We start from the raw sequence: 22,047 nt of genomic DNA on the forward strand, positions 1-22,047 counted from the left end.
CTGGGAGTCTGGCCGCACGTCCATCTTTCACACTTACTCTCCCCGCTGCCCTACCGTGGCTTTTGATAAACCTTCCCTCCCTCCCCCGCTCTCAGCCCATGGAGCACTCTCTCCTGGGAAGTGGGAGTGAGGTTTTCCCACAGGAAGCATGCAATCTGGGACAGACCCTGAGAGCAGAGGCCAGGAGATGAGAGCGGCTGAGGAGAGTCATGGCGTGGCAGACAGGGCCCCGGCTGCTCCTCATCAGTGCTGAGCCCTCTGGACCCTGACTGACGCTCTGGGGTTTATCTGAGCCCCCACGCCTTCCAGGGTACATGGAGAACCTGGGGGAGGCAGCAGAGGAGGGACAAGAGTTGGAGAAAGTGCTGGGGACTCAGCCCAATGAAGAAAGGGAAAAGGAATTACAGGCTGTGTCCAAGTCTACAAGAATTAATCACCCAGAGGCACCAGCTGTTCCCCATATTCCGTGAGGACAGAACAAGGGGAAACAGGCCCAAAGGGCCAAGATGTAGATTTAGATACGCAGGCTTTTCTAGCGGTGCGTGAAATGGAGCCCTGGAGAGCTTCGCCAGGGTGTGTGGGAGCAAATCTAAAGGAGCTTCTCATCGATGGACGACGCAGGTGACCTGGTAAGTGAATACTGTAGGATCAGCGCAAGGCTGGACCCCCTGAGACAGAGGTTAAAGATCTCCCCCAAATGGCCAACTCTTCCAAACTGCCGAACCACTCCATCCTCTCGAACCCCAACTCCTCCTCCACCACCTCCGGGTCCCACCCTCCTGTCTTTGGGGTTCGTCCTTGCTGCAGCTCGTGGACCAGCAAGGAGCTGGAGGCCCTCCTCACTCGTGGTGTCGCAGGGTTGAGGACGCAGACACTAGGCTGCTAGCTCACACAGCTGCAGAAGCTGGTGGGTGGAGGCAGGCAATGTGCTGCTGGCTCAAGTGCCGGAACCAGGAGCTCAGTGATGAGGAGCCAGGTGCAGGATCTCGAGTGAGAGAGAGCACTCATACATCTTGGATGTAGATCATACCCTCACGAAAACTCCCCTGACACGAGCAAGGTGGTCAAGGGTGGTAAGTATGATAAATGGAGCAAAGATGGTGACTGAAGATCAGAGCCCACATTTCTCCTGCCTCCTGCGTAATGGGCAGCTCCTCCCAGAAGAACCAATCATAGGCACAGCGGCCAGCGTGGACAACACATCTCCAAACGGAGGACAATTACACCATCACACGATGGCCAAACACTGACAATCTTGGCCCAGTCAGGTTGACACATAACTACCCATCACAGGTTCCACACACCTAATTTGCATAGCACCAAGCTGTCAAATCTCCTAGGTGGGCACGAGCACCTTATTTATACAGTCCTACCCACTCATTGTGAGATTCACACAGACTGGCTGGAAGAGCCATACTAGGCATGGCTCTATTACTATACGGCTATGGCTATCTCACTACTATGGCTTTGTTACTACTACGGCTATCTCACTACTATGGCTCTGTTACTACTACGGCTATATCACTACTATGGCTCTGTTACTACTACGGCTATATCACTACTATGGCTCTGTTACTACTACAGCTATATCCCTACCATGACTATATTACTACATTACTACTATGCTATGTCCCTACTATGGCTATATTACTACTACAGCTATATCCCTACTATGGCTATATTACTACTACAGCTATATCCCTACTATGGCTCTGTTACTACTATGGCTATATCACTACTACCACAGTTACATCCCTACTATGGCTATATCCCTACTATGGCTATATTACTACTGCTGCTATATCACTACTTTGGCTATATTACTACTACAGCTATATCACTACTATGGCTATATTATTGCTATGGCTATATTACTGCTATGGCTATATTACTATTATGCTATATTACTGCTATGGCTATATTACTACACCTGAAGTACAGCATGAAGATAAGGAATTGGAGACCTTCCTTTTTCAGGCCAAGCTAGAAGTATCAAGTTCAAGCCTTGCTCTGGACACCAGGGCCGGATCACCTTCACAGCCATGCAAACCATGCAGTTGACCTGCTCTGCTGCCGCCATCTCCAAACACCTTAATCATCGTTGGCAAAGGGCTTGGCATCTGCCTTTTTCACCAGAGCCCACAAATGATGCTGCTGGCTCTGCACCGGAGAGATGGAGAGGGAAAGCAAGGGAGGAAGACTGGGAGGGGGGGGTGTGTTTTGAGACCTGATAACCGGGGGAGTCTTCCGACATGAGAGAGTGGCAGGGTACCAGAGGAGGGAGAACTATGGGTCTCCTTTAGGGAAGGGGTGAGGCAAGTGCCTGAACCTCCCATTTATCTGATTTCAACCCCGGGGAGATGTGCAGCTCTGCCGGCTGGATGTAGCAGGAGAAGAAAGATCCTCTCTAGCAGATGTCTTCTACCTCAGACCAGGGTGAGTGAGGATTTGGGGGCCTTGAGCTTCAGTTTCCTCCTCTGTGCACAAAGGGTTTAAACCAGTTCACCCCATGTCCTCTCCAACCTTCTATGACTTTCTTCGGCTGGAAGATTCAGGAGACCAGGCGGTTCTTAGACCCACAGGAACTTTTCAGCCCAGGCCACAGAGGCAGTCTGGCTGGGGAGGAGGAGGGAGAGGGGGTAGTCAGGAAGAGGCTGGCAGACAGAAGCCAGATTCCCAGACTCTGAGCCGCCAAGTCATCTTCCTCTTCCTCTCCAGCTCCTCCAGGATCTTCCCTAGGTGAGCTTGTCCACTGCCAAACCCTCAGGATGACTGCCCGCCGGTGGCATCTCATGGGGAAGGAATGACAGGTCAGGGCATTTCTTCCTATGGCGTGGTTAGACGGGCCCCAAGACGCCACAGCAGGGGCTTCTGCATGAAGGGGCCCTTGATGGAGAAACTGCCCAAGGCTTGCTCCTCCCTGCTAGTCCTGCAACCTCTGGGGGTCCCTCCCAGAGGCTCTAATGCTAGCGACAAACCCTGGACAGTGGGACAAGTTCACTCCAAAGTGAACTTGGAGTTTGCCCTTCAAATTGTGGTCCAGGGCAACTGTCTGAATGTCGAAGTAGAACCTTGATCCATAGAGTTCTCAGGGGCTGGTTTGTTTGTTTTTCAGAAGTAGGTGGCCCAACCTTATTTCCAAGGTGCTTACTTCTGGGGGACATGAACCCCCAGCCTGTCAGTCAGCGTTTCCGTGCTTCCTTCTCTACCTCACCCTCAGCCTGAAAGTAAAAGAGCTGCGAGCATTCCTTTTGAGCTTCGTGGGTTTGTTCTGAGGGAGAAGGGGGAGAGAGAGCGCGGAAGCAGGAGTCCAGAGGCCTGAGGTCTGCTAGTACGACCTCAGCTTTCCTGGTTCTGGGATGAGTAATTAGTATGGCCTGCTCTCCTAATCGCTAGCTGAGGGTCTGTGGTAAGACTGGCTGTACAGCTCCCCAAAGAAAACAAGGTTGTGCAGGAAAGCTTAGGAATAGAAGGAATCCCAACTCGCTGAGGGGAACCTCCCTGAGCAAAGGTCTCTGTCCTCGGGTCCTCTGGCATCCCCTTCAACCGTGCATTTGCACGATTGTCTCCAGATTGAGACGCTCCGAGCACAGTTCTGTAGATGCTTCCCCTGCCTCCTGATGATCCATCATTGTATGTGATACAGTGATTTAAAATAAGGTCCCACACCTCTAGCTCCTATTCCATCTGTTTTGGGTGTCAGCATCTCTTGACTCTTGGTTCATTAAGAGAAGTAGCACTGCACCCCTCCTCTCTCCCCAGAGCTGCAGTTTGTATGTAATGAAGAAAAGACAAGTCAGATGAGAACTGAGGTAAGGGTGTATCTTGCTATGTGTGGTGTTCCGCGGAAATCAGTCACCTGGGGGCCTTGTTGAGCATTTGGGAACTGGAAAGGAATTCCTAGTATCGCCAAGACTTTGGCCCACTCTGAAGAGAAGCAGCCAGAGTTTGCTTGGATGAGGGGAGCAGAGTTGGCTGGGAAGGGGGTGAGGGCCTGGCAGGCTCTTGGGTGGAGCTGATGGGACCCTTGTTGGCCCAGGGAGACGGTCTGAGGGCTTAAGGTGACCATCCCCACTGGGAAGACTTTGGCACTTGAACAAGGGGGGACAGGAGGGTGCTCAGGATTGGAGCACAGGCATTGCCATGGCTGGGGAAAACCGTTTGGAGAGAGGGCTAAATGGCTGGGCGAGGCCAGAGGCCAGCGGAATTTCCTTCAGTCCCAGCCACTGCGGTGGGTGGAACCGGATTGCTTGCACTGGACACAGGAATCTGCCTTTGTTTCCAGCTGGAGGGGAAATGCCACAAATCCTGCCCCTGCCCCGCCCCCGTAGCATCCGTGCCCAGGCTGTGCCCTCCCAGTGCCAGAGGGCCTGGTCCTGATGCCCCTAGGGTCTGGGCTCCCCCTCCACCCCTGCCCCTGCCCCTGATTCTCCCGAAGCAGATCACTGGGGCAGATGTAGGAAATGGGGCCACAGGTACCCCTGGCTGAATGGGAGCAAATAGCCTGAAGTAGAAATGGGTGATTAAAGAATCCTATGCAAAGTGTTGGGGGACAGAGGACACAGGAGGCCTGCCAGCCAGGAAGCCCCAGAGGGGGACCCTGTCCTTCTCGCTTCCTTGGTCAGTGAGTCTGTGCACGTGTGTGTGGTTGCAGGTATGAGATCTCTGTGGGCAGCTGGCTGAAGGTCACCCTGGATGGCGAACTGTTTGCATGAGACGCTGCTTTCTGTGTGACCATGTAACCAAGGTCTGTCTCAGAGTCTCAGTGTCCTCAGAGCTTGTGAGTTGGGGGAGGGGGCTGAGAGAGGCACAGGCCCTCCCCTCACTCAAGTCCTCCTTCCATGTGAAGGGAAGGAGAGCAGTGGGTGGGCTCAATTCCTGCATGAGCCTGGCCAGCTGGGGTTCTCCTGTCACCAGGGCGCTCTGACGCAGGAGAGGCCTGAGAGATGAGGAGGAAGCAGGAACAGGATGCTGTTGGCCTGGTGGCTGGGGCAGTGGACCGGCCATTTGGAAGGTCTGCCTGCTGGAGGGGTAGCACTCCCCTCCAGGAACCTCATAGACCAGTGACCTAGCGTTTGGATCGCCTTACATTTATGTGCTCTGCAAGGTCAGCGGTTTGAATCCACCCTCTCCAAGGGGGAAAGAGGAGACCCATAAAGATTTACAGCCTTGGCAACTGGAGGGCATAGCTCTGTCCTGTAGCGTGGCTATGAGTCACAATTGACTTGGTGGTCGTGGGTTTGGGCTTGGTTTGCCTCCTCCTTGACTCAGCAGGGGTTTCCTGGGGCAACCCCCCCTCCCCAAAAACCATACCAAAATCATTTTCTTTGAGTGTACTCAGACTCCTAACAAGCATGGAGTGACCGTGGGGCACATCCTAGAATAACTCAGGGCAGGGCACCCATCCTGGTGTCGCTCTGAGCGGAGAAGGGAGATGAGCAAGGCCCTCTGGGCATCCTGGACTTGGCCGACCCTGAACTCTGTTCCTTTCTATGCACATTTATCAAGTCTCCTGTGGGCCAGGTGCTGAGCCAAGAGCTGAGGGCTAAGGACCTACACACACACACACACACACACACACACACACACACGCCACATGTCTACCTGAATGAGAGGAGAATTCCCAGGAGTCTCGCCAGGAACTTAATAAGAGTGGATGGCACAGCCAACCCCAAGGCCCCACCTGCAGGAGCCCCCGGTTTACCTGGCTTGGGGTGGACTCACACCAGGTGGGTAGGAGTGAGTCTGAGCTGAGACATGGCCTGTAGGAGAGCTGCTCTGGGTAAGATGGCTTTTCACCAAACAGCCTCCCGGCTGAGGAGGGTTCATGCTCCCAAGGACACTGCTACTGCCCAGGCTGCATCGCTTTGTTGCCTACTGCTGCCCAGGTAGTGAGCACGGGCCAGGCAGTGCTCAGTGCCTCCTGTCCAGCTGACTCCCTGCATGGGCCTCACCGCCACGTTGGGGAGTAGCTAGTGCGCATTATCACCACTCGATGTTACAAATGAGGGGCTACGGCTGGGCGGGGTCCAGGTCTCAAAGATAAGGGATGGAGACAGGTTTCCACCTTAGGTCTCTGGGCTCCGAAACAGGGTGGCAGGGTGCTCCGTGCGAGCCGTGTTCTGCGCAGCCGGAGGCCAGCCTGTGGGCTTCTTGGGCTCTGTTGGCAGGTGTTTTACAGGGTGGTGGCCTCAGGAGCTTTGGGGCGGGGTGCAGAGCAGCTGGGTTATCGAGGAGAGGCTGACCTTGGGAGGCCTCTCTCCCGTCTGAGGAGCCTGCATGACCTTGGGTGGGAGGGGTGGGGGTGCAGTCCAGAGCTTCCAGTGGGTGAGGGAGAAGCGACTTGGCCTGGAGGAGGAATTGCTAGAGATGACCCTGGCTACCCCAGGTGATGGGGACAGAGGTGGGGCTTCTCCAAGGCAGAGAGGCACCCCCTGCTGGATATATTGCCCAACCCGAAGTCCAGGAGCTCCTGTCCAGGTTGGAAACGGGGTTAGGGGGAAGGACCACCTGACCCTCGCAGAATTCCAACAGGTTGGAGGTGGAAGGGAGAGGCTCAGAGACCCTGACCCTGGGCAGAGGCAAAGACACAGGCTTTGGGGTTTCCCTGCACTCACTCTGCCCGTTAGCTGCCTGCAGACCTCGCCTTCACAGCCTCAGGGTCCCCAGCTGCAAAACTGGGATGCGATGGGGAGGAAAGGAGCCCAGCCCGAGAGCCTTACAAGAGCACAAAGCCTCCTCTTTCTCCCGGGAAGTACCTGGTGATTGTGAACTGCTGACCACCCGGCTGGCAGCCCAATGTGTAACCACTAGGCCACCAGCACGCTTGGTTGACACACGGAGAGTATGCACTTCATCCGAGGCTGCTATTATTATTAAGACGACGCAAGCAGATAGATTTATGTAACACGTGTGCTAAGAAGACGCACACCAACCCACATCTCATAAATAGGTCAAACTAGTTATTCCTAGCTAATAATCCTGCCCATCTAGCAGATGATCACATTCTATTCGCTATTCATTAGGGTCCAGATGGTCTGAAGCCAGACATTCATTTGCAGAAGATGGATAAACTGAACATTATTTTTGTCTGGTGAGGGAAAAAAAAAAGACTTAAGATTTCATTGCTAGGTAGGAACTAACTTTTGTTTTTGCATCACGTTTTGCTACCTTATTCGAATACTTCCCCCCCCACCCCACCCTTACTGGCTGTTAACCCCAGTTTTGCATCTTTTCCTCTGATGCCTCCTGCCCATCCCCTCACTCAGTAGTTAAACTACATCTAGGTTTGCAGGAGACATGCTTTCTCTTTAGGAAACTGTGCTCTGACGTGCCACACGCACAAACAGCGACCCATCCCGTGGTGCTTTGACTTGATACACCTTGAAGACCATGCCCTCCCTTCACCTAGCCAGCCTGGCCCCGCCTGGTGGCCACTGAGGTTGTTGCAGCCCCTTCTGGCCGCAAGCGATGCTGCAAAGACCAGGTTGTGGATTCCTCCTTGCTTGGGGCCAGGCATGGTCTTCCACTGGAGTGGTGGTGGTGGTGGTGGGGGCAGCATTTTTTTATCCATTCTTCTGAACATTTGGGCTGTTTCCAGTTTCTCGCTATGCTGAATGGTGCCCCTGTGAGCACAGGAGGGCACATGTCTGTTCACGTTAAGTCTCTTGCTTCCTTAGGGGATAGACCTCGCAAAGACATTCCCGGCTCAGGTGGCATTTCCGCTCTGGGCCGATGGAGGTGGCACCACATTGCTTTCCACAGTGGCAGTACATACTTACGGACCCACCATCAGCCTCTCCAAGCCCTCTCCAGCACTTGTTTTGTCTGTCTATTTTCAGGCGGGGATGGATGGGAAGGCAGAGGATGCCCTAGAAAGGTGAGGTGCCTAAGGGAAGGGCCTCAGCTTCCAGGGAGGCCTAGCCAATTGTCCCCAGGCTAGGCGCACACAAAATCTCCTCCTCCTCTTTCTGCTGCTGCTTCCTCCTCTCCATCCTGAGCTCCACCAGACAGGAGGGGCCAGCCTGCGATTTCCCCCAAGCCGACCAGGAGACCAGGGTACCTTGGAGAGGAGAATCCTGGGATTGCAGCTGTCCGTGGGGTATAGCCACCGAGGGTCAGGTTCAACAGGCCCTGAGAGCTCTGGTAAGGGACAAAGACCCGGGCACTAGGGACTGCTGAGGAGGGTTGGGGGCCAAGGGCGGGGGTGGGGCAGTGCCAACAGCTCTGGCACAGATAGACTTCTGGTGCCCAGTGCAGGTGGACGGTCGGGACACAGGGTGCGGCAGGCCATGGTGAGGAAGGGACTGACTAGGCTGGTTGTGACAGTCACCAGGTGGTCAATGACGCCCCCCTCCTGAGGAGCCTGGGGGAAGGGGAGACTCAAGGTGGCCCGCAGTTTCTCTAGCAAGGGCAGGGCCCTCTGCGCCTGGGCCACCAGCCGGGCCAGGCTGGCCACTCTGGCTGGTAATGCTGGCTGAGCTGCTCCACTTGGGGCCGCCACAGCACCCGCGGGATCCTGCACGCTGTGGAGAAGCTGTCGGTCAGCACTGCCCACTCCAAAGCTGTCTTGCCCCAAATGGGGCCCACCGCTGTCAGGTCAGCACCTGGGAGGGAGGGCACAGGGGAGACTCGGGGTGGGGCGGCCAGCCAGGGCTAACATCTGCAAGGATGGGTTCTTTCGCAGCTGAGTTGGCTTTGAGTCCCACCCTGTCAGAGTTCTGAAGCCCACGCAGGGGGGAAACACTTCCAACCTGGAGCAGAGCAGGTGCTGTCTGTGCTGAATCCAAGCGGGTGACCTGAGGGTGGGGTGAGGGTTGTGCCCCCGTGGGGCAGGTGGAATGTTTCTGCAGGTCGCCCTTGCTTGGTTCTCATCACATGACCCCTCTGATCCTGGTGGGGTCACTCTGAGCCAGAGGAGGGGGTGCAGACCTCTCTCCTAACCTGCACCCAGATGATGGTACCAGGAAACGGGGGAGCTGGGGGCAGTCACACCTTGGGGAGTACTGAGGGTCCCCCACTTCCCACCCCTGGCCTTGTGCCCCACCAGGGCATGTGCTCTGCTGTATATCACGAGCCGGGACACGTCACCTGCATCCGAGGAGAAGCCACCAAGGCTCAGGTAAAACCCAGGGAGGGAAGCCACCTGCCCAGAGTCAGGGTTAGTGGCAGGGCCTGGACTAGAACCCGCGAGGCTGCCTGCAGATCTCACTGTGTGTGTCTTGGTTAGGTGTCCAAGCAGGGCCAGGTGGCCTCCTGGCTGTCTTTTCTGGATTGACTTCACATCGGCTCCATGGCCCCACAGCCTTCTACCCCTCCCCTCCCATCTCCAGCAGTGGCAGCTGACCAGCCCAGGGCCATGCACCTGCCATGAGGAGGGCGGCCACGCACTGAGCACGGTCCCGCACAGCACCCTTCATCAGGGCCATGAGCCCCCTCTGGCCCCAGTGCTCCAGGTCCAGGCCCGCTTGGAGCGAAGCTGGAGATTCACCAGGGGCACATGGCCTGCGGAGCACCCAGGGTGGCCATGACTCTCCTGAAAACTCACCTTCCCCCCACAACAGCAGAGCATCGGGCAAGGGGTGAGATGACCGGTGGTGGCCTGGGCAGAGTTGGGTCAGCGTGGTCAGCAGCCTCCCACCTGTGTAGACGGCCAGCATGAGGGCCGTGTCTCCCTCCTTGTCCTGCTGGTTCACATCGAGGAAAGAGCAGTGGCTAAGCAGGGCAGGCAAGCATGAGGCCAGTCTGGGGAAGTGGATGCCCACATCCGTTCCTGTCCCCTCATACATACCTACCCTCACCCAGCCCCTTTCCTGGTGCGCCAGGTGCGAATGTCAACCCTGACCAGTAGCAAGAAGTCGCACGGTTGCCAGAGGGGGTGGGGGGCACACACAGAGTAAGCCCTCACCCTCCCATTGCTGTCCACCTGGAGGGCCTCCTGCGGGGAGACCCCGGACATCTAGCATGGCTTGGAGCTGGGCAGGGTCATTGCAGGCACAAGCCCAGTACAGGGCCCCCAGCCTTGGTCCTGTGGCAGGTCTGTCATTGCTGGGGCAGGATGGTGTCTCAGACTGGGCCAGCCCTCTCCTGCCGGGCCCCAGGGCCTGCTTCCCCTTGTGCCTGGGGCAGGAGGCCAAGGGCCCCTCCTTGGGCAGCAGACACCTGTAACATAACAGGGGACAGGGTCTCCCGGGGCCCAGGGAGAGGTCCTGGCAGCTGCCCATAGTGGCACCGGAGCCCTGGGGTGAGGTGTCTCCCCAGTCCACCAGGAGAGGAGCACCTGGCGGGACAGGAAGGAGCCTTGAGGGGTGGGGTGGGTGGACTGGGGCCCAAGGAGAGTCAACAGGGCTCCCTTGGTTTCTGGTTCCCAGGGGATGGAAGGTGCCTGTGAGCGCTCCCTAGGGGGCCCTAGCCCCCCAGCCCCTTCAGAGCACACTCACCGGGTCTCTGGAGTGGTGGGAGAGGGCTCGCCCGTCCCCGGAAGAAGGCAGGCAACAGATGGTGGATTTACAGAGCCCTAGCAGACACCTGGAGCTGAGTGGATCAAGGCAGGATCAGAAGGGATTGTTGGGAAAGGAGGCAGGCTGGAGTGGGGCCCTCCCCACTGCCCTGACCAAGATCCCCCCCAGGGGCGTGTCGAGTCGAGGCCACGCCCCATCCCTTAAAGCGACCGGAGGGTCACTGGTTGGGTTTTGCCACAGGCGGAGGATGCAGCCCTCTAACTCCGCGATTCTCAATCTGTGGGTCGCGACCCCTTGGGGGGGTTGTCGAACGACCCTTTCACAGGGATCGCCTAAGACATTCAGAAAACACATATTTCCCATGGTCTTAGGAACTGAGACACCACTCTATCCGTCTCCAGGCGGGTCTGCCCACATGCAGATAGGCCCACCTAGGTGTACCCATGCTACACCATGCTTCAAGACAAAATTTCATTTATCATTAGAAATAAATATTTCACAATATAGAATTACATATTGTTTTTGTGATTAATCACTATGCTTTAATGATATTCAATTTGTAACAATGAAAATACATCCTGCTTATCGGATATTTACATGACGATTCATAACAGTAGCAATGAAGTAGTAACGAAAATAATGTTATGGTTGGGGTCCCCACCACATGAGGAACTGTAGAACTTCTGCTCCAGCTGCTCCTGTCTGCTGCCGAGAAGATTGACAGCCCAGATAGCCTGTACTAAGTAACCTGGAGCCCGAACTGGCTCAATGATGCTAGTGTGTTTGTTGGTTTGGTACACTCACAAGGACCCCGGGGACTCAGTGGGGGCTGCTAACCACAAGGTCAGTGGCTCACAGCCACCAAGACAAAAATGAGACTGCGGTCACAAAGCGTCACAGTCTTGAAAACTCCCGTGCTACGAGGTTGCTATGGCTTTAAATCGGCTCACTGGCGGCGGACCGTGTGCTCAGAGCCAGCCTTCTTGGGAGACAGAGACCCTTACAAGATAGAAGAGTTTGGGGTCTCTGCTCCCAGCTCCAAAAACCTGACGTCTTTGTGGAGTGGGGCGCTTGAGGAGAGAGTCAGAGGGAGGGCATTTCGCTCAATAAGATTAAGAGAAAAGACTAGGTGAGGAGCCTGGCGCGCGCGCACACGCACGCGCACACACACACACCCTACCCCCCCACGCCCCACCCCACCCCCAAGCTCGCTGCCACTGAGTCGACCCCAGTTCATAGTCATCCTATAGGACAGGGTGGAACTGCCCCTAGACTACTTCTTTAAAGCAGTAGAAAGCTTCATCTTTCTTCCTGGGGAGAGCAGCTGGTGGTTTCGAACTGCTGACCTTGTGGCTATCAGCCACACCCATAACCCGCAATGCTACCAGTCCTCCCAGATATAGATATAATTAAAACAAGGAATGGCCAAACTAGGAGTGCCACTATCAGAGACATTAAGTTCAATGGCATTAGTTTGGGGTCTCCGTGGCAGAGAATTGAGCCGACCCGTACTCCCCACCCACTAGAGTCCCACCGTCAGACTCGGACGTCTCTGTCGTTCTCTTTTCCTTGTTTCATCCTCCTTCTTCCATCCCTGATCCTCCTCCTCGGGGCTCTGTGGTGAGCGGCTTTCTGCTTCAGCCACTACCTGTAGCAGGGGACCATTGCTCCCCAAGTGATCCTCCTCGACGCTGGAGATTGTTCGCTCCAGGACTTAGAACCTGCTTCTTACTCTCTCCTGCTTAAAGTAGCCCGAGCTGTTTCTGCTGTCTGCCGTCCCGCAGCAGCACAGCGCATGAGCCTCAGGGGCTAGACGTCCAGACTCTCGGGATGCTTGGATGAACAGCTTGATGTAAGGGTCTTCCCTGTGCCGCTCTGGACTTGGCCACGTGGTTATGGGGAGGCTGCAGGTTCTGCACCATCACAGCTGCTTTCCGGGGAGAGGGACAGTGTCCTCTAGTCCAGCGGTTCTCAACCTTCCTCACGTCGCCACTCTTTCCCACAGTTCCTCCTGTGGTGGTGACCACCCCCCCCAACCATAACATTATTTTTGTTGCTACTCCATCACTGTCATTTTGCTACTGTTATGAATCGGGGGACCCCTGTGAAAGAGTCGTTCAACAACCCCCCAAGGGGTCGCGACCCACAGGCTGAGAACCACTGCTCTAGTCGGTGCTGTCGGCTGCATAACCTCCTAGTACGCTCCTTTCTAACTGCTGCCGAGCATTCCCCCAGCACCCACCACATTTACTCATCCGTTCTCCAGGGCTGATCACCCAGGGTGGCTTCCAGCTTCCTGCCACTACGCCCTTATACATGTCTGCTGCCCTGTGAGCCCTGGGTCATGGGAAACAGGCAGGCGCACTGTCAGCTTGCTCTCTGTTTTGCGGTGGCCCACCCACTTATGACATGCACTTCTGGGTCTCCTGTGAGGAGGCTTCCTCCTCCACAGTCATAAAGATCTTAATTTGTAAGCAAATTCTGAATGGTTAAATACTCAGGCTTCCATTTATCTAGAGTTTACATTTGCATGTGGTGTGAAGAAGGGGTCACCCAGGTTTTTCTCCCTTTAGTGAACCAAACTTCTTTTATTTTTACTTTCAGTGAGCCAAACTTCTGGACACTTCTTTCTCCTCCCCTTTTGTGAGAGCGTGTTTATAATTTTGGAAGGAGACTCAGTTCTCCTTTTCCACTCCATCGTCGGATTAAACAGTTCCTCTGACGGTGAGTTTATTTCTCTAGCTTTGCAGTCTGTCTAGTCGGTCTGACCACCTCATAAGGTGAGTTCTCCATTTATGATCTTTTTTATGTGTTATTTTTATTATATTAAATTGCAAATGTATATTACATTTCAATTTTATATTAAAATTGCAAATAAGTTTAGTAAATCAATTAAAATTGTTGGAATTTTTACAGGAGTGGCGTTGGTTTACAGAAAATTGCATCACAAACACTGAATTTTCTCCATGCGGGTGGCGGAGAGGCCAGCTCTTCAGGATCATCGTTGATTACATTCCTATCGATCACTATGTCAAAGATAAAGACTGAGGAAGTCACAGCTCAAGTTTCCCAGGTTCATCAAGTGCCCTTAGAGAAAGTCACTTTCTTGTTCTGTTTCCCCATCTGACTAGAGGCCTTTGACCTCTCGGGAACCCACAGGGCAGTTCTACCCTGTCCTATAGGGTCACAGTGGGTGGGAATCAACTCGATGGCAGTTTAGTTTTTTTGTTCTTTTAGATTTCGGCCCAGTGATTCCTTGCTGTCTGGCCCACTGAGGAACGCTGGTGGCATAGTGAGCTGGGCTGTGAACTTCAAGGTCAGCTGTCTGAAAGTGCCCCTGCTCCACAGGACACCATGAGGCTTTTTGCTCCTGCAAAGATTCGAAGCCTTGAGCGCCCCAGGGCAGTTCTCCTCTGCCCCAGAGGGTGTCTGTGGAGCTGAGTGAACAGCAGCACGTTGACATCTGGTGGGTATGGCCAGCTTGTCTATGCTCTCAAAGTAATATGCCTTTATATTTTAATCCGCAGTTTTACTCAGAAAGACGTCTAGCATGTGGCCAGCCAGCTATTGAAAATAAAATCTCCTCTACTCCAGTTAATTTTTTTAAAGAGAGGAATATGGGCCCCCAAACATGGGCAGCTTGTTTGTAGGAGAAATACCGATGGCCAGTGAATGTAGGAAAAGGTGCTTAATCCCACAAGTACGCGGGAAAAGGCAATTAAAACAATAGCAAGATATTACTTTTAGCCTACCATTTAGCAGAAATGAAACATTAATAAGATTAACTTCTTCCCCTGGTGGGGGAATGTAAATTAGTAAAATATTTTTGGAAAGCATGCTGACAGTATCTATCAAAATAACAAATGCACACCCCCTGACCCAGAAATTCTGCTCTTAAGATCTTCCCCCAAACTGTACTTGGATATGTGGGAAAGGGTCTCCATGTCCTGTAGCGTTGTTTCAAGTAGAAAAACAAAACACAAACATTAGAAAAATTTATCTCAATAGGGAAAAAGCTTGTGAATGTAAGGCTCATGTAAACTATGCCTCTATTAAAAAATAATAAGATCTACATATAACCTCCTCTCTGGGGGATGGGCAACAGGAAAGTGGGTGAAGGGAGATGCCGGGCAGTGTAAGATAAGATAAAATAATAATTTATAAATTATTAAGGGTTCATGAGGGTGGGGGGAGTAGGAAGGGAGGGGGAGGGAAAAAAGAAAAATGAGGAGCTGATTCCAGGAACCTAAGTAGAGGGCGAATTTGAGAATGATGAGGGCAACGAATGTATAAGTGTGCTTTACACAATTGATGTATGTATGGATTGTGATAAGAGTTATATGAGCCCAATAAAATGACTTAAATAAAAAAATAATAAGCTAGATCTATATGGACACCCTGAAAGTATCTCCAAGACATACTGTTAATTGAGGGATTAAAAAGCCTTACTTAACATATAATGCACACAAGTCCAAAAGTCTTGCTACTGGAGTTTTAGATTATACATTGGATTATGATCTCCTGTCAACTTTTGAAGGGGTGGAGTCTAGCCTGTCAATCGTGTCATAGCCAATGGTGCCTCTGTGTGGGCATGGCCTTCTTCTGAGGGTTCTGGGAACGCCTGTCTTCCTCCCTGGAGGTGGGACACACACTCTCTCTCTGCTTCGTATTCCTGATGACAAGCCACATGGAGCCAGAGCCCTGGAGCTGAAGGAGCCATGTGGAGATCCCTGCCAGTGCTGAGATGCTTCCACCACCACTGGATCCACAAGACTTTCCACCCACTGGCCTGTGATCTCCATGTACTCGGTGTCATTGCAGGTGTTGGATGAGTCTGAAGAGGAATTTATAGACTGGTATTGCACATATGGGTAATAGCGGAGTTATGGACTTGAACTGGACTGGCTGGGATGTTTTCTTAATGTTCAATTACTCTGATATAAAGCTCCCTCTTACGCACATATGAGTCTGCCTGGATCTGTTTCTGTGGTCTACCCGGACTAACACAACATCCAAACGAAACAATCAAACCCGCTGCCATTGAGCGGATTCGGACTCATCGGGTTGTTACAGAGGCTATGACATCTTTACAGGAGCAGACAGCCTCGTCTTGTTCCCAACGAGCAGCTGATAGGTTTGAACTGCAGACCTTGTTAGCAGTTAGCAGGTTAGCAGTTCCAAGTCCTTGTGAGAGGTTAGCAGTCTAAAGCTTACTCGAAGGTACCACCAGAAGTTGGGTTTATTCCAAACAAAAAGTGCTCAATTAAACATCTCTTCCATCATGGGTGGCTGCCGACAAGTTTTCTCAGGAATACACTTGCCTTAGTCTCATTAAGGCGCCTTCTAAAAACAAAGGGCCCACGCAGACAGTGGCTTCGCTTCGGGGGAGAGGGGTTGGAATGCAACCAGCCGGTTAAGTTCAGAGCAGAGCAGTCAGCTGAGAAGGTTCAGGTGGCTCTTGGGGATTCCAGAGGGCTCATCCTGAGACTCCTCTCTCAAAGGACATGGGGTGATCACAGGGCGTGTGAAGAAAATGTTTGGAGAAGATTAAACGCTGCCTTGGTGAGAAAGGAAAAAGACTAGAGGACATTTCAGAGAGTCCCCCATCCCCACCATCCCGACAGACAATGCCCATCATGTGAGGGCAGCAAGCACTGTCTTGTGAAAATGTCGCTGGGCCACCACACATTCCACTGCTCCGGTCCCACCCCTTTCCGTCTCTTTTGGCCTAACAACCCCAAAGAACAGTTCAAAGGCACGAGAGACCCCTCGACTCAAGGCCATGGAGCCCATACTGACTCGTCGTGCCCCACGGTGGGTTTCCAAGACTGTAACAGTTTATGGGAGTAGAAAGCCCCGTCTTTTCCCCAAGGAGCTGCTGGGGGTTTCGAACTGCCGACCATGCGGAACTTAACCTAGCGTGTAACCACGATACCACCAGGGCTCCCTCAGGGATGCCAAAACTGCCACTTGACAGGATGTGAATGGAAAGATCACAGATATATATAATCATTTTATTGGGACTTGTACAGGTCTTGTCTCCATCCATCCATCCATCCATCCATCCATCCATCCATCCATCCATCCATCCATCGTGGCAAGCACATCTGTACATAGGCTGCCACCATCCTTTTCCAAACAATTTAAATTTTATTATATTATTATTTTCAAAACATTTTTTTTCTACTTGAGCCCTTGGGATCAGCACCTCCTTTTCCTCCTGTCTTCCCCGGAGCACAGCATTCTCGGGGAAGGGCCCGAGAGAGAGATGGAGACGCTGTCCTCACCAACGTGATGACCAAGATGAGGGACAGCCACAGTGTCTCAGGATCTTTTGTAGCAATACCTTTTGATGACAACCCGCTATCAGCCACACCTGTGTATGCAATGAGGTATTTACATATGTGCAGATACACAGCAAGGGCTGGCACAGGTGCTCCCTACACCGGTGGCACATTGTAATCCCCGAGGGACCTCTTAAAAGGACTGCTGCAGCCCAGCACCTCCCCCCGAGAGTCTGTGGTAAGTGGCCGGGGCCACAGCGTGGGGAAGGAGAGTCTCAAACCTCCCGTGGGCACTCCACGTTGAAGCCATTAAAACGTCGGGAGCGAAAGCAGGCGTTCAGGTTTTGTTTTTCTTACTCATAAGTTTAAGGCATCAGGTTTTGTTTTTCAAATGGATAGAACGTTTGAGACTTACCTCAGCACCCTTCCTTCTTCGGGCACCGAGTTCAGCTCTTACCCTGGTGGCATCCAAACTCCAAACCAAAACACTGCCATCAAGTCCAGTCCGACTCATGGGGACCCTGTCGGGCAGGCGTGGGGTTGCCTCTTTGGCTTTCTGAGGGCTGTAAGTCTTTACAGGAACGGAGAGCCGCATCTCTCTCCCAGAGCGGCGGTTGGGTTCGAGGTGCTGACCCCGTGGTTAGCAGCCCAGCACATCACCCATTGCACCCGACAGCTGGGCTTCCTGGATCTCCAAACTGAAAAATCACATCTGGCTCTGTGAGCCCTCAGGCCAGGGTCCCCCTGCCCCTGTGGGTTTCCAACTCGATCCTTCTCCCAAATGCTGAATTGTGGTTAGCAACTCAAGCCAACACTCACTGCGCCCCCCCCCCCCCGCCCTTGGCTCCTTCTGGTCACACCAGGTACCACGTGCCTTGTTCGAGAATGGTTCCCTCTTGAATTACTTCCCCCCAAAATATGCATTGGCACACACCCCCATGCCTGTGGATGCTATCCTGTGTGGTCCTAGAGTTTTCTTTATTGTGTTACAGGAGCCTTGGTGGATCTCATGGGTTACACATTGGCTTACTAATCACAAGGTCGGCAGTTTGAGACCACCAGCTAGCTGCTCCTTGGGAGAAAGACAAGACTTTCTACTCGTGTAAAGACTTACCATCTTGGAAGTCCACACAGGCAGTTCTACCCTGTCCTATAGGGGCCTGGCCCACCGCAAGCACGTCTGAGTGACCAGGAGCAGATGGGGCTAGACGCGGGCACACACTGGGGAAGACATTCTCCGTGGCAGGCTCCTCAAGAACCAAGGAATGGCAGCGCTACCTGTCGACAAGGAAGGCATTGACACGGGCCAGGAGTTCAGGAGAAAATGAAGTTCTGTTCTCTAAAGCCCCCCACTTGCAGGGTTTGTGTTCCTCGCAATGGTGCTAGGGAACTGAGACCCCTCTCTCTCCATGGTCATCATCTCTGAGTCGTCTGCATCCAACACAGGCTCTGCTACTCAGTCTGTGTGAGTCTCTGGTCCCAGGAGCCCCACAGCTCAGGGATGGCTGGAAGGCCCCAGGGACACTGGGCCAGGTAACGGGATTTCACCTTTGGCTTTGAAGCTCTCTTTCCGGAAACCCCAGCAGAGCTCAAACCTACCCTGTAAGACCCCTGGTCCTGCAGAGCAGCTCTCTGACAGCAGGTGGCAGCCCCGGGCAGGAATTGGGAGTGCACATTCAGCCCACAGCCTAGGGCTCTGGGGTCAGATGGGCGTTTGGGGATGCAGGGAGGGTGGGCGAGGACTTGCTTGGCAGGGCAGGTGCACAGGAGAATGGGGGTGGGGGTTCCGGTTTTGAAAGCACAAAAGGCAGGAGGGTGTTTGTCCTGCAGACCCCAGAATTAGCCTTAGCCATCCCGCCTGGGTCCTGCCTGGGATGTTTGTGCCAGACACGTCCACCTTCCACCTGCGGCGATGCCCAAGGGCTGAGGTGCCTTGTTCAAGCTTTTACACTGGCCCTGCCCACCCCATGCTCAGTGCCCCAGGCTGGGGCTCCACGGCCCTGTGTGATTCTTTATAGACAGAGAAATGTGTGGAGATGGGGGTTGGAGGTTACCTGGAAATGTGTGAACCAATGGCTACTGCTACAGGTGCATCTCAGGCACCCACCCTCCCAATTCCTCCTCACCGGGGGCTTGTTGCCATTCTGCTGATTGCTGCTGGGTACTATCGTGTCGGCTCTGGCCCACAGCCACCCGTGCAGAACAGAACGCAACACCACCCGGTCCTGCGCCATCCTCCACCATGGCTCCGATGCCCGAGCCCATTGCCGCAGCCTCAGTGCCTCTCTTTCGCTGCCCCTCCCGCTTCCCAAGCATGACATCCTTCCCCAGGGACTGGTCTCTCTTGACAACGAGCCCAAAGTCTGTAAGATGAAGTCTCACCCTCCTTGCCTCTAAGGAGCACTCTGGCCGTACTTCTTCCAGAACAGAGGGTTTGTCCTGTCAGCAGTCCACTGGACTTTCACTGTTCTTCGCCAGCACGAGAACGCAAACTCGAGTTCAACAGGTCTCTTGGTTTCCCCTTTTCCTCTGACTTTGAGCTTCCTCCTCTCACTGTGTGGACCTTCCCCCTCTCCATCCCTTTACCGCTCTCTTGGGCCTTCCGGATGGCATGTTTATCTGGAGCCCCAGCCTGCTCTCTCTGTCGGGCCATGTCCCCAACTGTGGAATCTTTTCAGCTGGGGTTTTTCCAGAGCCCTGTGTTATGGGATTCCAGCAGAAGCAGAGGAGAAGGGTGACAGGGGTGGGGTTGGGGGATGGGAGGCAGAGAGGGGGCTGGAGAGGAGGCATGGGGACAGCAGAGCACAGTGGTGCCTCCATCCACAGTGAATACTTAAAACAACCCAAACTCAATGCCATCGGGGGCTTCCAAGACTGTCGCTCTTTACGGGAGTAGAAAGCCTGGTCTTTCTCCAGTGGTTTCAAACTGCTGACCTTAGGGTGAGCAGCCCAGTGTGTATCCACTACACCACCATGGCTGGGCGCTCCCTGAACTCCTGAGCCTGGCACAGAGCCTGAGGCCCGGGTCACCTTGGGGACACTGAGTGTGTTCCCCTCTCAGCTTGACCATTTGTTCCAGCAGAAGCCCCTCACTCCCACAGGCAGATACAGTGGAAACTGACAGACACGGAGGGAAAGACCCACCCCAATGGAAAGACAGTCTCTGAGCATGGGACCTGGCTGGGAGGGTCGGAGGAGAATGGAGGAGCTGGCCTCTGACCCCTGCTCCAGCCCCTTCTGGGGGTTCTGTTTGACCTGCCAGAGGTCATGGCCCCACTATCCAACCATCATCTACATCACAAAACCCACCGCTCTGTAACTCAGGGCTGGCCTGGGAAGTCTGGGATTGATTTAGGGCCTCCTCTGACCAGCTCACCCTTACTGGATGATGGCCCCTGGGGTGGGGGCGGGGACGAGGGTCATGGGTGAAGTTCAGGCAGGGGAGTCCTGACCAGCACTGCACAATCCCTCTTGCTGAGCTTTCTGCACTCCTGAGCAGGGTTATTTTTTGGTTGGGGGGAAGGGTATTGGAACCGGAGGTCAAGGTTCTCGCTGACCAGCCCCTTCTCTTGGTTTGGGGGGACATGCTAAGGAAACAATGTCCAGGGGCAGCTTCCCCATGATCTGAGGTAACCAGGTGAGTATAGAGGGAACCCCCACCCACTGCTACAAAATCCTACTTCCACTGAGCTTCAAGGCTGGGGGTTGGGGTGCTCCCCAGCTTGGGGTCTCCCAGCCCCCACCTTTGATGTCACTGTGGTTGGATGCCATGGGGGCCATTCTGATCCAGAGCGGGCCCCAGGTGTAGACTGCTCCTGGGGGCTTCGCAGACTGTGCTCTCCATGGGAGGGACCTCCAGGCCTCGCTCTGTGTGGCTTTGAACCGGCAGCCTCTCTGTTAGCAGGGGAGGCTTCGCAGCCCTTCCCGGAGCCTGGTCCATTTCATCCGGTTCATTTCCATGTCACCACAAAAGTGTTGGCTCTCCTCCGGGTATTCCCAGTCTTCCTGATTGCTGTCCGCAGGAAGCACGGCACCTCGGGATCCGGGGTGCAGGAACATCCACGGCCCCAAAGCCACGTCCATACAGCTCTGTGTTGTACTAGGATGTTTTTCGGAAGACCCAGGTAACCACAGGCAGGAAGTACAAACTCATCCGCCATTTGTTCAGAGGGGGAGAGGCGAGGTCCTCTCCTATCCAGGTGAACAACCTCAGAAGACCCCCGTGGGGTCAGGCCGAGTTGAAATGGACGTGCCGGCAGTCAGTGGGACGATGTTTTCTACGCTACTCCCAAAATCTGTTTTGTTTTTTAAAAAATTTGTGAGCAGCAGACGGGTGGGCACCATTTATCAGCAGCCTCTGTCGACATGAAGCAACGACCCCAAATGTTAAAGCCCGTTTTTCAAGCAGGACCCTGGTGACTCGGTGGTAAGATTCTGGCCTCCCATGTGGGAGACCCAGGTTCGAGTCCCGGGAGAGGTAGCTCAGGCTCAGCCACCATGGTTGGAGGGGAAGGGACGAAACGTGTGCGTGTTGCTAGGATCTGCGGAGCAAGCCTCAGCGGAGCTTCTGGACCAAGACAAAGAAGAAAAGCCTGGTGTTCTAGTTCCAGAACCCAACCATTGAAAACCCTGCGGGTCCTCCGTGCCCAGTCCCTGCCCGACGTCCCCCGGCCGGTACAGCTCTCCATTCCTCTGCATGTGGGGTTGCTCGGGGTCACAGGCCGACTGGAACTAGTAGCCGCAGAAGCTAACCACCACAGCAGTTGACACATAAACACCCACGTTCCCTGCTGACAGGCCCAGTGAGCAGGACAGGGCAGGGCTCTCACGGACCCATTTTACAGATGTGGACACAGAAGCTCTGCAAATTTGACGACAAAAGGACCTGCCCCAGGCCACCCAGTTGGTGAGTGGCAGATCTGGGATTCCCAGTTCAGCCTTTGGGATACCCTTCAGACCCTGTGCCCCTGTAGCCCCTGTCCTTCCCAAGCCTCCCCAGGGAGGGCGTGCCTCCTGCCAAGGGGAAACCGGAGGGGCAGAGCAGCTGAGGAATTCTGTTAACACTGCACCATCTGCCAGTTCTACCCGTCAACCTCCCACCCTCTGCCCGAGGGAGAGCACGGACTGGGGCAAGAGGCCATGCTCCTGGCCCCCCAGGGGCCCTCCCACCAGAGCAGAGCAGAGGCTGGGCATCAGAGGGAAATGAGCTGAGGTGGTGTGTAAGGGAAGGAAAGACTTTCTGATCATGGAGGGAACCATCATATAATAGCCACTTGCAGGCCACTCTGCTCCCAAGCCCTGGT

At 54.1% G+C, this 22,047-nt stretch overlaps 1 protein-coding gene and 1 long non-coding RNA gene across 2 annotated transcripts; one reads left to right on the plus strand and one right to left on the minus strand.

Annotated features, from left to right (window-relative positions):
• The first annotated feature begins 104 nt into the window (after positions 1 to 104).
• On the plus strand, positions 105 to 15,365 carry LOC142451028 (uncharacterized). The gene is made up of 3 exons (XR_012784970.1): positions 105 to 629; positions 13,065 to 13,184; positions 13,377 to 15,365. It is a non-coding gene; the product is annotated as an uncharacterized LOC142451028 (long non-coding RNA).
• Positions 2,590 to 9,788, minus strand: ANKRD33 (ankyrin repeat domain 33). The gene is given in 10 exon segments (XM_075552585.1): positions 2,590 to 2,616; positions 3,215 to 3,271; positions 8,063 to 8,112; positions 8,115 to 8,171; positions 8,174 to 8,221; positions 8,224 to 8,448; positions 8,451 to 8,606; positions 9,365 to 9,472; positions 9,475 to 9,504; positions 9,641 to 9,788. Coding segments are annotated over 10 exon segments (906 nt in total).
• Positions 15,366 to 22,047: the final 6,682 nt, after the last annotated feature.

Source organism: Tenrec ecaudatus, chromosome 6, assembly GCF_050624435.1.
Source record: "Tenrec ecaudatus isolate mTenEca1 chromosome 6, mTenEca1.hap1, whole genome shotgun sequence".
In the NCBI taxonomy this organism is placed as follows: Eukaryota; Metazoa; Chordata; class Mammalia; order Afrosoricida; family Tenrecidae; genus Tenrec; species Tenrec ecaudatus.